Here is a 17154-nt window from a genome sequence, read left to right on the forward strand (position 1 = left end):
AACAACAACAACAATCCACTCTGTGTGTGGAGGGGGTGGGAATGTTTCTTGCTGTAAGGATTTGTTCCTTCTTTTGAGTTGCTTCTCCATAGGTATAAGTCAAGTTCATCTGATTGTATTAGCTCACTCTTTTTTTTTTCTCTCTCTTTTTTCTTCTCCTGGTTGAGCTCCGATCATCCAGTCATCCAGTCCAGGTCTCGTGGGTATCATCTGCAAGTGTGGACGCTACTGAAAATTGCATTATCTTTTAATTCCGGTTTTCTATGAACTTTTGGAAGTCCTCTCGTGCGTGGGGCAAGGTCTTTCCTCGCTAATTTCTTTCCTGAATTAAGGATGAGGGGTATAAATGAGGGAGTCTCAGGGGGGTGTGAACAGTTAATGTGCTCAGCTGCTAACTGGAAGGTTGGAGATTGGATTCCACCCATAGGCATCTTAGAAGAAATGCTGGTGAGCTCCTTCTGAAAATCTAGCCATTGAAAACCCTGTGAGAAACGTCCATCAACAGATGAATGAGTCAACCAAGTATAGCCTGTACATACAGTGGATTATTACCACCCACAGCCACCATCTAGTCATCTCCCCATAGGGCTTCCAAAGCTGTAAATGGATCCAAAATCACACTGCCACAGAGGTCTCCCACAGAGCTGTTGGTGGGTTTGAACCACTGACCTATCAGTCACCATCTGAGTGCTTGGCCAGTGGAATAGTATTCAGCCGTAAAGAATCTAATGCAGTCATGGTACCTCCCACAATATGAATCCACCCCCTGAGGGACATCAGTTACAGAAGGATCTCAACAATCTCACTTATATCAAATTAGCAACAATAGGTTGTTGTTGTTGTGTTTTTGTGATCCTGGAAAGGTTTCTGACTGCGACTGCTGGCTTTGAACTGCCGGCCTTGCCTTATCCTACAGCACACCACCAGGGCTCAAAGTACTAGACACCAAAAATCATTAGTGGTTTATCAGGCGTGGTAGGGAAGGGGGAAAGAGGCAGTTTTTGTTTAGTGGGCTGTGAGTTTGTTGATGGTGGTGGGGTAATTTGGAAAAGGATAGCAGGAATGACTGCACATGGAGAATTCAATCATGTCAGCACACTGTTGTTTTTGTTGTTGTTAGGTGCCATTGAGTCAGTACCGACTCATAGCGACCCTATGCACAACAGAATAAAACAGTGCCCAGTCCTGGGCCAACCTCACAATTGTTGCCACACTTGAGCCCATTGATGCTGCCACTTGGCCAATCCGTCTCACTGGGGATTTTCATCTTTTTCTCTGACCCTCCACATTGTTGTTGTTGTTAAGTGCCGTTGAGTCGATTCTGACCCATAGGGACTCTGCATAGGGTTTCTGAGGAGCAGCTGGTGAGCTTGAACCACCAACCTTGCAGTTCAAATGGCTTTGCAGTCTGGCGCATTAACCCAGAGCACCACAAATGACTGGGCAAACACCAACCCCGAAGAGCACAGCTCTGTTTTGGCACACGATGTCTCGTCACCATTAGTCACAGTTGGCTTGAAGGCAACTGGTTTTTGTTGTTGTTGTGTGTGGTCGAGTCGGTTGGGACTCATAGGGTTTCCAAGAGCAGCTGGTGGGTTTGAACTTCAAACCTTGTGGGTTACCAGTCTAGTTCTCATCCTACAGTACCACAGATAGTAATACTAACACTCATGGTAGCTATAATTTATAAGTGTTCAGGAATTGATTTATTCAACAGATGTTTAGGCACCGAGATTAAAACTAGGTATTTATTGCGGGGCTTTGTGCTTCTTGTTGTTAAATGTCATCACAGCGACCTTGTATAGGGTTTCCAAGGAGTGAGCGGTGAGTTTGAACCACCAGTGTAGCAGTTCAAACAACCTTGTGACCAGCGCTTATACTACAGACCTGGTGCTAGCTGCTGGTTAATACAGAGGTGAGAACACGGTTCGAGACCTCTACCTTCTTAGAGTGGGAAAAACAGATGGCAAACAGATACATGGAATAGACTTCTACAGTGTTGTAAGGGCTTTGAAGCAAATGAAAAAGGAGGAGGGGGAGAGAGAGAGGAGACTGGGTTGGAGCTGGGGGGAAGAACCAACAAATCCATCCAAGGCTGAATGAATAAGCAAAATGTGGTCTTTCCATACAATGGAAGATGATTTGGGTGTAAAGGTCAAAACACTAGCTATCCGACAACAGGAATGAATCTCAAAAACATCCATTCTGAGTGAAAGAAGCCAGGTACCAGTAGCCTCATATTGTAAGATTTCATTTCTATGAGCATCCAGAATAGGTAATTTCACAAAGATAGAATATAGACTGCTGGTTGCCAGGGGCTGGTAACTGCCGAATCGGTCTCAGTTTCCTTTGTGGGGGGGGGGGAGGGGGGGGAAGAGAGATACTTCGGAACTTTATTGATAGACACAGTGGTTGCACAACACTGTGAAGGTACAAAATGCTACTGATTTGTTCACTTTAAAATGGTCTTTCTTATCATATGTGAATTTCACCTCATAAAAGCTTTTGTAACAAGTAACTTTGTTTAGATAGGAAAGCTACTCTCAAGTTACAGACTGAAGGTCAGTCTGGTCACATAGGCTAGTGCGTGTGCCTTGTACATAGAGCGAGAACGGGGCAGCATTACTGTGTCAGAGCCCATGGCCTCTCACCTCGGCCTCGTTCCCAGATGCCCTGCTCTGACCTGGTCAGTGCATTTGCTCCACTCACTAGGGACGTCCTGGGGTAGGCACAGTGCCCAGCGGGACTCCCGGTTTGGCTGGGTGCCAACCTCCTTAATGAGCCTCAGGTTAAGATTCTTGCTTTAGCTGAATTGCTGTGGCAACTTTGTGTTTTTCATTTGTCCTTATTCTCTGCTGCTTCAGTTTCCTCCCAAGCGCTGTAAATTAGAAACTCAGAAATGCTTTCTGGATCTCAGGCCGCTCTTCCAGGGACTGTGGATAAAATGAGTGTCCTGTTTGATTTTCAGAGGTTCCACCTTCTGACCATTTCACACAGGTCTTTATGAAATGGTGCTCAGTCTTTCACTAGTTTACTGAAAGATAGTCTCTTATCTTCCGTGGGGATTGGAGACTTTGTGGAAAGCCACTATGGTGAGGGATACAGTGGGAATTAGAAATCCAGCTGTCAGTATGACGGTGGGCAGCTCAAGCTCTCTCGTCCTCCATTCCGCCAAGTGTACAATAGAGACAGCAGCAGTGTTTCATTGTAGGGCTCTGTGAGGCTGTACTGAGGTGGTGAATGTAAAATACCGAGACTAGAATCCAGCTCATAATAACTGCTCATCTATTCCTAATCCCCACCAATTTTACCGTGACTCTGACGATCCCATTCACGACAGGGCACACCCGTGTCCAGTCCTGCCTCATCTTCATGGTTGGTGGTACATTTGAGTCTATTTTTGGTGCTCCTGTAGCTGTCTGTCTCACGAAGGGTTTTCCTCTCCTCTGCTGGCCCTCAACTTCCCAACCATGATGTTCAACAATCAGTCCCTCCTGGTGGCTCGTCCAAAGTGAGTAAGTTGAAGTCTTTGACAGTATTCTGTGATCAACAGGGTTTTCACTGGCTAGTTTTCAGAATGGATCGTTGGACCTGTTTTCCTAGACTATCTTGATCTGGAATCCTGTCCCCTGTGGGTGACCCTGCTGATATTTGCAATCTTGGTGGCATTGCTTCCAGCAACAGAGCAACACACACGCCACCATTGTAAGACAAAGTAATAGATAGGTAATGTTCAATATGGTAACTGTTGTTAGTGTTAATAATAATAATTATTCCTACTGTTTCTGTTTGTCTAACAAAGATCCCTGTCAAAATATTTTCACATATAACTTAGTTCTGTTTCTTGCCAAAAAGTTATGAGGAATACACTACAAACTTTTTTTTTTTGCTGTTGTATGGATGATTCCAGTCATATATTTCCAACTACTGTGTAAACATTCTGCTTCTTGTCAGAAAGTTACAAGGATTAAACTAACAAGTGCTTTGAAACAGTCACAAAAGTTGCAAGCAACAGTGATCCTGGGAGGTGGGCTTTTCCCTGCTCTTGTGCTCTGATGCTGGCTCTGAACTCCAGACACATTGTATACTCCATGGTTGCCTGTTTATAAAATTTTAATGGCAAGGGACAAAGAAGTGAGACACTTGTCTAGAATTTCTGAAATCATTTTCTCCCTTGAGAATGGCTTTTATTTCTCTTGGTCCCTTATCAGAGAATGTCAAAAGAAAACCCCCTGCACCTTGAGCCATCTGTAATCAGTCCTCAAGCCTTTCATTTCTTAAAACCCATTCCCTTCTCCCCGCCCACCTCAAGACTTGAAATAAAAGGATTTTTCCAGAAACAGATGACAAGATTGCAAGAGCGACGATTAATAACCCCAAGGCCCCTTGCTACCACACCTTCCCTATTTAAAATGAAAAATTACCTTTTTCCCTCAGACTTTATTAAAAAGAGGATCAAAAGAGAGAGGGGAAGAGTTGATCTGATGCAGCCCATCAGCGGAACACTTCTGAAGCGTCGGCAGAGACAAGTCGAATCCCTGTCAATTTAGCAGCTGGCAATTTGGATAATGAAATGAGGCTTTTTGCTTCTTCATCCCCAAACTTCTGGTTTCGCAGTGTGGGGATGGGAGAGGAAGAGTGTGTCATGGGGGTGGGATGCAGCTTTGCTTTCTCTCTTCTCGTCTCTCCGGGTTTGAAAAAACTTTAGGATAAGGAAAGTTGGGACAAATAGTGATGCCCTGAACCCAGTGGAGGTCAGTGTGTGTCCTTGTAGGACTTTGTATGTGTGTGTTTGTGTGCATGTGTGAACCCAGTGGAGGTGTGTATGTGGCCTTGTAGGACTGTATGTGTGTGTGCATGTGTGTATGTGTGTTTGGAGACCACTAGGTGCCAGGTCACATGCAGGACACTGTGCGAGAAAGGAGGAAGAATGAGAGTGGAAGATGGAGATTACCACTAAGTAGGAGACTTTGATCAAATCATTATTTAGCACTGATGTATGAAATGGGCCATTATCACCTTTCACAGTGCAGGGCAGATAAATATAGAATTCCCTCCCTCCTCTACGCTCCAACTTTCATAGGATAACTCCCCCATCAATGTTCAGTTGGCGGCTCAGTAGCTTGTGAGTTTTTGGATTTGCTTTTTATAAGGGGTAGCACCTGGTAGACATTGCTGCTGACCTCACAGAATGCGAGGTAGTCCATACACTTACGTAATCCTCAGCATCCTAATGTTCATAGAAGATCATTTGAGCCCCATTTTATATGAACATTTATACCACATGGACCGAGTGTTAGGGATTACCTTGTGTGCTCTCCCTAGGCAGCCTGATTTAATCCTTAGAACGATCCTAATGGGAAAGTTCTATTGTCCCCATTTTACAGATGAACAAAACAGAGTCACAGAAAGGATGGGCTTGTTGCTACCTGCCACCAAGTTGGTCTCTGAGTCCTGGCAACCCCATGCACGCTGCCTATACCACGATCCGTTGGGGGCTGGACCATTGTGATTCATCAGGTTTCCACTGTCTGGTTTCCCAAAGTAGAGCCCCAGGCTTTTCTTCCTAGTCTGTCTTCGTCTGAAAGCTCCTCTGAAACCTATTCAGCACCATGGCAACCTGCAACACAGAGTGGTCACTCAGAAAGCAAGGCGTTCCCATCATTGGTCATGACGGATGGGCGGGGGTCTGCATGAGATGCATCACTTGGAATCAAACCTCTGTCTCCCTCATGGAAGGTGTGGATGCTCACACTGCACCGCCACTGTGGTGTTGTTTGTGTGCCTTGGAGTCGGTCAGCGAACCTGAATAGGGTTTCCGAGGCTATAAATCTTTACGGGAGCAGAAAACCTCTTCTTTCTCCCGTGGAAGGACTGGTGGATTTGAACTGCTGGCGTTGTGGTTTGCAGACCAGCTTGTTGTCTCTGGTGCTACCAGAGCTCCTTACTGTGAGAGCACATTAATTTCTACGTGTGACATTACAGAGTTCGAGGTGTTCTGTGCCCTGTCAAAAGGCCCATCCCTTGATTGATGTTTATTTCTGAGGATGAATTCTTTCTGTTCATGAGTGGGTCTCAGTCCTTCTCCTGAGGGAGCCCACAAGTGGGTGATGTACTTGTTACCTCCCCTGTAAAACAGCCCCAAGCCCATTACTAGTGACTTGTTTCTTACAGAGCACAGTAGAACTGCCCCATAGGGGGTCGAAGGCTGTCATTTTTACCTATGGGTTAGACGCAGGGAGTTTTAGAATTTCATGATGAATTCTCTCCATCTGGAACTGAACTTCTTCCAGGGAAGGAGGGAAGGCGAAGTCTACCATGTGTCAAAATGTTTGTGGAATCAACGGACAAATGCTTGACTGTATTTAAGTTTCACTGTACCCACCAAGGGAGACATGTTCTTTCATATTTTACACACCTGAAACTGAGTCTCAGAGAGGTTAAGTAACCTGCCCATGGTCACTTAATGCTTAAATATATAGGGAGCCCTGTGGTGGCACTGTAGGATAAGCACTAGACTGCTAACTACAAGGTCGGTGGTCCAAACCCACCAGCTGCTCCTTGAAAACCCCACCCAGGGTTACTATGCGTTGACTCAACATCACTTAACAACAACATATGATTTAAAGATTGTTTTCTTGAGCATGATCTACGTGGTCTAATTGGAGAAGTGTTTGTCTTCCCTGAGAAAATACTTCAGGGTGATGTCTGGGTTATGAGGAAGCTAACCTGGGTCCTGGTTCTCAGATGTCCCCCCCGTCTCTCAGTCTGTCTGAACTTGAGCTTCCGCAGAGGAATCACATCTGCTTCATGCAAAGCTCCCAACACAACTACACACTCATTTAAATGGGAACTAGGAGCTGACATTTGCACAACACCTACTGTGTGCTGGTGTGCTGAGGTAGAATTCTAACCTTCCAGGTGTGAGATCCAGATTCAATTCCCAGCCAGTGTACCTCAAGTGGACCCGCCATCCATCTTCTGTGAAGATTTGCATATTCTTTGGATGCTGAACAGGTTTCAGAAGAGCTTCTAGACTAAGGCAGACTAGGAAGAAAGGCCTGCAAATCAACTTTTAAGAATTAGACAGTGAAAACCATATGGATCTTCACGGTCAGATCCCAATATGCATGTGGTCACCAAGAGTTGGGGGCTGACTCCAGGCAGCTGACAAGAAGAAGAACAAGTGTGTGCTGAACACATTCCTTGCGATCTCATTTGATTCCTGTAATAGTCCTCTGAAAGAACAGTAATCTGTGTTGAGTTACTGCAACTCATGGGGCCCCCAACATGTGTCTGAATAGATCTGTGTTCCCGAGGGTTTCAGTGACGGGTTTTTCCAGAAGGAGGTTGCCAGACTTTGGTAGTAAGGTACCTCTGAGTAGATTCAAGCGGCCAATGTTTTGGTCAACAGCTAAGCACGTTAACTGTATGTCATCTTTATGGAGAGTGTCACATACTAACAGGTAGGCTCTACTAGTATCCCATCTTACAATGGATGGAGCTGAGATTCAGAGAGCTGAACCTTAGTGCTAAGACCACACAGCTCGTCAGTGGGGGAGCCTGGGTTTGGACCCAAGTCATCTGGTCGCAGAACTGACTTTTTGAATACTGGGCTGATGTGTATGTATAAATATTTGCAAGTAGACACTCTAGTGATGGGGACCTGAGTCAAATGTTCTAGCAAAATCTAGAAAGAGGGAGAAGGGAGACACTTGTCAAAAGTGAATCTTCTTTCCAGGATCCATCTCTACTCAGCTGATCTCTGATGGCCTGTGGACTTTGGATAGGCAGCCTCCAGCTCTGTTACAGACACTCCTAAGCCCTGGTTTTTGAGGAAGCCAAGGTCCTGGGTTTGAATCGTGATCACCACTGATTAATCCTTATTGTAACCTTGAGCACCACTTTCATCTCTGTGCATCCATTTCCTTATCCTACAGTCATAAAATTGTGTAGGATATAAAAGAATCCCACTGTAACAAGGGAAGAAAGCATGTTAAAAACACGAATTAAGATCTTACAGCATTCTTTTTCTTTAAAAATATGCACAGAAAACTATCTGTAAGACTCTATGTTGTTGTTAAGTGCCATCGAGTCAATTCCGACCCATAGCGACCCTGTATAGGGTTTCCAAGGTGAGCTTGAACCACTGACCTTGCAGTTCAAACGACTTTACAGTCTGACAAGTTTAGCCCACTGCGCCACACCAGAACTCCGTATAGCCAAACATTAATAGGGATGCTGGCTATAGAACAACCTTGCTTTTTCCTAATTGGAGTTTTATAATTTTTCAATAATGAACATGTAATAAGAAAATGAGTTGTTTTAATTAAAAATGGGGCTGTGAGTCATTGTTCATGAAAGCGCTTTGGAAGCTGTCAAATGCTCTCTAACTTAGCTCTTGCCATGCTTGTTATAAGGAGCTCTGGCAGTGTAGTGGTTATGAATCGGGCTGTGAACCACAAGGTCAGCAGTTCGAAACTACCAGCTGTTCCGTGGGAGAAAGATGAGGCTTTCTGCTCCCGTAAAGATTTACAGCCTCGGAAGCCCTGTACAGGGTAGCTATGAGTCGGAACCGACTCCGTGGCACATCACAAGAACAACAAATGCTCATTACAGTAGGTATGACTGTTACTGCAAGTCAGTTGTGAGTTGATATCTGCTTCAAATCTCATTCATTGGCCCATCATGGTGTGCCCACATGACCACCTTCTCCTAGATCCTGTCAAGTCTCCCATCACTTGTTGTCTGCCAAGTCCCTGACTCATGGTGGCTCCAGGCACAATGGGATGAAATGTTGCCCGTCTGCACATTCTCTGTGATTGCTTGCAGGTCAGATCATTGGGCTCCATAGAGCTTTCATTGATGGACATTGGGGACAGCAAGTTCAGTTGTCACCATGTTAGGTATGTCCACAAGTGTCCTGAGGAAAGAAGAGTGAACGAAATCAAAGACACATGGAAACAGTTAATCCGGTGGGCCAATAGACCATGGGAATAGCAGACTCCGCAACTCTCACACTAGAAGAACTAGATGGTACCTAGCTACTACTACCAACTGCTCTGAAAGGGATCGCATTAGGTTATCCTGGAGAAAATGGGAGAAAAAGGAGGAACAAAACTCAAAATCTTGAAAAATGTCAGATGGAAATTGGTAAAACCCTAAAAGCTATGGGCCTTCGTCGTGGTTCAGGTCTGGAACGGAACTCATCTCTACGGCTCAATTTTCAGCTAAACACTAAGGAAAAAGGGAAGGTAGTACTGGGGAGATATGCACACCTCAGAATAATCAAACATGTGAGATCCAAAGGGTACATTTACCCAAAGGCACAGTTCAAGTCGGGTTAAGAAGGAAGGAAAAGTGGACCAGAAAGCACAGAGAAGCAGCAGGCTAAGCGATGTTTCATTGTGACGTTACAACCAATGTGACAAAACAGATACACATTGTTGAATGGAAAACTGATTTATAAACCTTCCCCAGTTCACAATTGTTGTTGATAAGTGCCATGGAGTTGGTTCCAACTCACAGCAACCCTGTATAGGGTTTCTGAGGAGCGGCTGGTGGGTTTGAACTGCTGGTGTCTGGTGCTTACCCTAGAGCTCCACACTAGGACTCTAATTCACAATAAAAAGTAAAGAAAAAGAAGAAAAAAGACAATCAACAATGGGAAAAATACAAAAACATAGAAAGAGAATAACTCCCTGCTTAAAAACAACTGGGTAATACAAATAAATAAAACATGAAATGAAAATATTCCTTGAATCAAACAAAACTGAAAACACAGCATACCAAAACCTTTGGAACAAAACAAAAACAGTGCTCAGAGGGTAATTTATAACAACACATACCAAAAAAGAAGAAACTATTCAAAATCAGCACCTCAACTCAACATTTGCAACAATTAGAAAAACAGCAGCCGAATAAGCTTACAGTCATTAGAAGAAAAGACAGGTTAACGATTTAAACAGAAATAAATGAAAGGGAAAACAAAAACAATTGAAAGAATCAATAAGACTGGAAGTTGGTGCTATGGAAGGATTGGTAAAATCGACACACCACTGGTAAATCTGACAAAGGAAAAGAAAATGTAAATAACTCAAATAAGAAATGGAATGGATGGAATCATAAGAGAAACAACTGAAACAAACTGGAGAATTGCAAAATACGATGAACTGTAACTCAACAAATTTGAAAACCTAGAAGAAGTGGACAAATTGTTAGCAACCCAAACCAACACAGACTGAAGTACAAAATTTGAACAGGCCCCTAAAAAAAGTAGAAATTGAACATGTCATTAAAAAACTCCCCCAAACAACAAAAAAACTCCTGGTCTAGAGAGCATCAACCGGAGAATTCTACCAAACATTCAGAGAAGAGCTGATACCAATTCTATTCAAACTGCTCTAAAATAGAGAAAAGAATGGAATGTTTCATTTTATGATACATACATAACTTATACCCAAACCAGGCAAAGACATCACTAAAAAAGGAGATTGTAGACCAGTATCTCTCATGAATGTAGACGTAGAAAGTCTCAAAATCCTAGACAATAAAATCCAACAACATAACAACAACAATAACAAAATTCCTATTATGAGCAGGTGGTATTCACAGTAGGCATGCAAGTATGGCTGTAACATTAGAAAAATAATTACCCACTTAAATAAAACAAAGGAAAAAAATCATGTGATCATATCAATTGATACAAAAAAGGCATTTGACAAAATCCAATATCCATTCTTGATAAAAAAATGCTCAACAACACAGGAATGGGAGGAAATTCTCTCAACGTAAAGCCATATTGTGGTGGTTGTTGTTAACGCTCTTGAATCAGTTAGACCCACAGTGACCATGTGGATAAAACCAATTGTCAAAATTATGCTAAATGGAAATATACTGAAAGAGTTCCCTTTGTAAATGGGGAACCAGGCTAAGATACCTGTTATCGCCTCTCCTGTTCAGTACTGTGTTGGAAGTCTTAGACCAATAAAGCAAAATGGGAAACGAAAGTCATCCAGATTGGAAAAGAAGCAGTAAAATGATATCTATTTGCAGATGATATTTTCTATCCTACGCATAGAAACACCTAAAACTTAGCAAGAAAATTACCAGAATTGAAAGGTTCAGTAAAGTGGTAGGGTATAAGATCAACATACAAAAATCAGTTCTACTCCTTTACCCTAACAAAGATAATCCTTAAAAGGAAATCAGGAAAACAATAACCATTTATAATAGTCATGTTGTTAAGAATAAATCTAACCAGAGAAACAAAAGATCTATAAGAAGAAAACTATAAAACATTGCTATAAGAAACCAAAAGAGACACATACAAATAGAAGACTGTACCATGCTCATGGGTAGGAACACTTAACATTGTGAAAATGTCAGTATAACTCAAAGCACTCTGCAAGTATTATACAGTTACTATCCAGATTTCATAAGGAGCTCTGGTAGTGTAGTGGTTACGAATCGGGCTGCGAACCTTAAGGTCAGCAGTTCGAAACTACCAGCTGCTCTGCAGGAGAAATATGAGACTTTCTGCTTCTGTAAAGATTTACAGCCTTGGAAATCCTGTACAGGGTCGCTATGGGTCAGAACCGACTCGACGGCACTTAACAACAACAACAACATCCAGATTTCATTGTCATTCTGTAATGAGATGGAGACACTCATCACCCACTTTATATGGAAAGAGGCACTGGAGAAGTGAAGTACCGCTAAAGAAGGAGAAGAATGCAGGAGGCCTCACACTTCCCAACCTCAAACTCTGCTACTACACAGCCACAATAGTCAAAACAGGTAAAATGACAGACACGTAGACCAATGGAACAGAACTGAAGAACCTGGAAATAAATCCATCCACCTATAGATAGCTGTGGAGTCCTGGTGTGGCTCTGTGGGTTAGTGTGTTGGACTGCAAAGTTGGTTTGAATTGCAAGGTTGGCAGTTCAAGCTCACCAGCCACTCCTCGGAAACCTTATACAGGGTCGCTATGGGTTAGAACTGACTTCACAGCACTTAACAACAACAATAGTAGCTAGCTGATGATTGTCCCCCAAACTCCTGACATGGGAAGAGACAGTCTCTTTAACAAATGGTGCCGGCAAAACTGGATATCGCTTTGCAGAAAACCTGAAACAAGACCCCATATCTCTCACCCTAACAAAAACAAATTCAAGATGGATCAAAGACCTGAATGTAAAACTGAAAACTATAAGGACCACCAAAGATAAGATAAGGACAAACTTCGAGGTCCCAATATGAAGGGCTTCAAGAAGTTTGTGGAAAAACAAAATGAAACTTTTCATGAACTTTTTGACACCCCCTTGTACTTGGCATAAATATACTCTGTCAAATGTAACTGAAAACCCACCAGCAGCAGAAGACAAGTTAGATGGCTGAGATGCCCGAAAAATCGAATCCTTATCTTAGTGTGGCGATGTAGGATAATGAACTGGACCGCAAAGTCAGTTTGAATAGAAACGTCAGTGGTTCAGATTCAACTGCCACTCCTCGGAAACCCTATACAAGGTTGCTAAGAGTTGGAAAAAACTCAATGGCACGTAATAACAACATGCTCATCAAAAGATTTCACCGAAAAAGTAGAAAGAGAACCCACAGAGTAGAAAAATATTTTCGGCAGTGGCACATTGGATAAGGAAGTATTCTGTAAAATTTATAGACAACTTCAACACCTCAACAAGTAAAAGGCAAAAAAATAATCCAATTTAAAAATAAGCAAAGGACATGAACAGACACTTCACCAAAAAAGACATTCAGGCAGCCAGCAAGCACATGAAGAAATGCTCACTATCAGTATCATGGTGCAATGAATGAGTTAGCCAGTTAGTTCTGATTTATGGCGACTCTGTATAGGGTTTCCAAGGAGCAGCTGGTGGGTTTGAACTGTCAGCCTTGTGGTTAGCAGTGCAGTGCTGATCCTTCAGTGCCATACCAGGAGTCTTTAGCCAGTCTTTGTAAACTCTCACCAAGTGACTTTTCCCTGATGAATCTAGATCTAAAACAACGTGAGGACGATGCTGGGGGTTGGTTATATAGTTCCATTGTGAGGATTGTGAACAAGGCTCATAGTGATTGGTCAGTTTTGTCATCCTGCGTACTGATGAAGATCAAAGACCACAGCCTTCAGTATGGATCGCACCTCAATGTAAAGAAAACAAAGATCCTCAGTGTAAAATCGGAAGACCCCCAACGAGATGCCTGTGACTCATAGTGACCCCATGCACAGCAGAACAAACCACTGTCCAGTCCTGCGACATGCTCACAGTTGTGAGCCCATTGCAGCTTCCTCTGTGCCAATCCATTTCATTAGGGGTTTTCCTTCTTTAATTTCTTTTTTAGTGACCTCCACTTTGCTAAGCATGATGTTCTTCTCCAGGGACTGGTCTCTCCTGATAAGTAAGACGAAATTTCACCATCTTGGGTTCTAAGGAGTTGTCTTCCTGTATTTCTTCCAGTGTAGATTTGTTTGTTCTTCTGATGGTCCATGGTACTTTTAATATTCTTCTCCAACAAGAAGGTAGACATGTAATAACTTGGTTGAAGAGGAAGACAATATACAATAAGGGGAAAGTCAGCAAGAAATGAAAAAGGAAAAAGAAGACATTGGGAGGAATACAAGAATTAAAGGCAACAGGGGCAGATACATTTATATATACAATTCTATAATAACCGTAATCTCTGAGTGGTTGTAGAGGTCAACACCTAAACTGAACAGGTGTGGGAAGGAGAATGGGGCTATTCCCACTAATATACATAAACTTGACAGGCTATTTCTTCATTTGTATTTACTATGCTGTAAATATATCCATGAATATAATAGAGCTGTTGTTGTTAAGTGCCATTGAGTCGGTTCCGACCCATTGTGACCCTGTATAGGGTTTCCAAGGAGCAACTGGTGAGCTTGAACCACCGACCTTGAAGTTCAAAGGGCTTTGCAGTCTGACGTGTTAGCCCACAGCGCCATACCGAGAACAAATTTATAAAAACTTCTTAGTTAAAACTGAACACCTTGACAGAAGGTATCATTGGGCTTGATGCTCAGAACCGTCTTGGAGGACATCTATGTCAATGGGTCTAGTTCACATAGGCAGTGCCCACCCAACACCCTACTTTGGTGATTCCCAGTGGATCTTAAAGCTTGTGAGTGGCCATGTAAGGTGTAACTATTGGTCTCTCCCCATCTGGAGCAAAGGAGAGCGAAGGAAACTGAAATCTGGAGACAGTCAAGTGGACTTATTAGGTGAACCTCAGCCTCCAGACTGAGACCAGAACTAGGTGTGAGCTAAGGATCTCATTAGAAGGTCCTGGATACAGTGGGAGAAAAATGTGGAACAAAACTCAAAATTGTCAAGAAGATCATCCTTACTATGATAGAGACTAGTAGAACCCCTGCGACCAAGGCCCTCAGTCTTCCAGTTTGGAACTGAACTCACCTCTGTGGCTCAGGTTTCAGCCAGGTGGTGGAAGGTAGCACTAGGGAACTCTACACTCCTTGGGTAGGTTAATCTTTTGAGATGAAAGGGCAGCCTTTACCCAAGGACAGAGTTCAGAAAGGGAAGAAGGAGGGATGGCAATGGAAAATAGGGAGGATGTGGAAGAAATGATTCAGTGTGGAGGCTGAGTCAGGAATATGAAATCGCATGTGTATTCATTGGCAAATGCACAATCGGAACTTCTGTGTGTTTGTTGTTTGCAAAGAAGCCATTTCCAACCAAGGTCACGTTCATGGATGCAGGGGTTAAAAATAAAACCTAACTTTTGGTAGGACACGATTCAGTCCGCAACAGAAGCCCAAAAGGCTTTAACTTCTTGTTTATTTCTGGGCATTTGGGTCCTAGGATCCGTAGCCATGGGGTTGCGTACTGCGGGAATGGTGAGTGTGTTGTGGTGACAGGCCACCAAAGGCATCTCATTCTCTTTGGAGGCATCACGTGAGCATGTCCGAATCTATACCAGTGTGGCCATGACGTACTTGCCTGCTGTAATGACGATATTTATTAATGGTCTCCCTGTTTCTTTGTTCTGATTTAGGAGGCAACCTTTCTAAACAAGACTGGACCATCCAGTGGCCCACGACAGAGACTGGAAAGGAGAACACTCCTGTGTGCCCTCCAGAGCCAGCCCCTTGGGCCCGCACCCACGTCGCCCAGAGTCCGAAGGTCCAGTCCAAGTGTGTCCAGCACTACTGTCACCCCAGCTCTACCCCTGGGGCCCCCGTTTACACCCATGTGGACAGACTTACTGTGGACATCTACCCTGGCCTGTGCCCGCCACCGCTGGAGTCTGGCCACCGTTCCCTGCCTCCATCACCTCGGCAACGGCATGCAGTCCGCACTCCGCCGCGCACTCCCAACATCGTCACCACCGTGACTCCACCTGGCACGCCGCCAGTGCGGAGGAAGACCAAATTGAAGCCCCCAGGGACCCCGCCTCCCTCCTCCCGCAAGCTGATCCACTTGATCCCCGGCCTCACAGCGCTGCATCGAAGCAGATCCCATGAATTCCAGCTGGGCCACCGCGTGGATGAGGTCCACACGCCCAAGTGAGTACATTTGATGGACGCTGCTGGGCACGTGGGCCTGGGATGGTCTCCGGGAAGCTACGTTTCTCCTCACCCTGTTGATTGAAAGGGGGCATGTGGCTGAGCACCCATGAAAAAAGGGGTAGAATGGAATTTTCCAGCATCGGCCTTCTTTTATCCTATTAGGCTATACAGTAGGGGTTGGCAAACTATGGATTTGAGGCCAAATCCAACCTGCTTTTTTTGTGTATGAATAAAGTTTTATTGGAACACACCACATTTATTCATTTTGGATATTATCTATGACTGCTTTCAGGCTACATGGCAGAGTTGTATGCTTGTAACAGAGATCGTTTGACCTTCAAAGCCAGTAATGTTTACCATCCAACCCTTTCCAGAAAAAGTTTGCCAACCCCTGCAGAGCCATTCTTGGGTTGCCCCTAGAAATAGGATATGAGCTATGGTGGTGGTGGTGGTGGTGGTGGTTATGTGTCGTAGAGTCGGTTCCAACTTATAGAGACCCTGTATAGGGTGTCTGAGGCTGGAAATCTTTACTGTAGCACAAAGCCTCATCTTTCTCCCACGGAACAGCTGGTAGTTTCGAAACGCTGACCTTAAGGTTCGCAGCCCTATTTGAATTTCCTCATAATCACATTAAATTAAAAAACAAAAAACAAAAAATAAGTGATATTAAGTTTAATAATACATTTATCTAACTCAGTATATCAAAATCTTATTTCAGTAGATCATCAATTCAAAATATTGTTATTGTTAGGTGCCATTGAGTTGATTCTGACTTGTAATGACCCTAAGTGATGGAGTGAAACTGCCCGTCGGGATTCTGAGGGTGTACTCTTCACAGGAGCACATTACCAGGTCTTCTCTTCTGTGAGGCTGCCTGATGGGTTTGAACTACCAAACTTTAGTTAGCAACCAAGTGCTAAACTGTTGTGTTATCGGGGTTTCTTTAAAATGGTGAGATACGTTTTTTTTCCTCTTCATGTTAACTTTTCAGAATGCAGTGTTATACATTTATAGTGCACCTTGATTTGGGCCAGTCAGGTCTCCATTTGGGGAGTGGCTACTGTGTTGGGCCTTGAAGGCCGAGATGGATGGACCCTGTGCACCAGGTGTGCTCTCCAGAAGAGCACAGAAGAGATCGTGGACATGGGAGCATGTATGCATGGCTCAGCTTTGGAGGGTGACACCCTGCCTGTAACCATAGTGGTGGCCAGTGGGTGAGATGGGCAGCTCTCTGCAGGACCCCTGGCCTTCTTTTTTTTTTTTTGGTGGTTCTCTTTATATTAAAAATGGAATGACTGCTAAATAGACTTGGTACCATGTGTAAAATCTTGACATCTGTAAAATGGAGGGAGTAATAGGACTAGGGGAATCCTGGTGTAGCGCTCTAGGATCAGCACTGGACTGCTGAAAACCCCGTACGGGGACCCGACTCACCACCACCACCACCACCACCACCAACAATGTGGCTGGTAGTACCGAAGCTGTCTAGGTTCAAGGGACTAATACTAAACGGCCTCAGCCCAAGCTGATCCCTACGAGATGAAAGTCAGACAGGCTTCCTCTCAGCCGCCCTCCTCACGTCTCCT

General features: G+C 43.9%; 1 protein-coding gene across 1 annotated transcript in view; it reads left to right on the plus strand.

Annotated features, from left to right (window-relative positions):
- Positions 1-17154, plus strand: part of KSR2 (kinase suppressor of ras 2) — a 479616-nt gene that overhangs the window by 175414 nt on the left and 287048 nt on the right. Inside the window, exon 4 of the mRNA XM_006865465.1 lies at positions 15055-15565. Coding sequence (XP_006865527.1) covers positions 15055-15565 — 511 coding nt within the window. The remainder of the gene's footprint in view (positions 1-15054; positions 15566-17154) is intronic.

Source organism: Chrysochloris asiatica, unplaced genomic scaffold, assembly GCF_000296735.1.
Source record: "Chrysochloris asiatica unplaced genomic scaffold, ChrAsi1.0 scaffold00078, whole genome shotgun sequence".
Taxonomy (NCBI): domain Eukaryota; kingdom Metazoa; phylum Chordata; class Mammalia; order Afrosoricida; family Chrysochloridae; genus Chrysochloris; species Chrysochloris asiatica.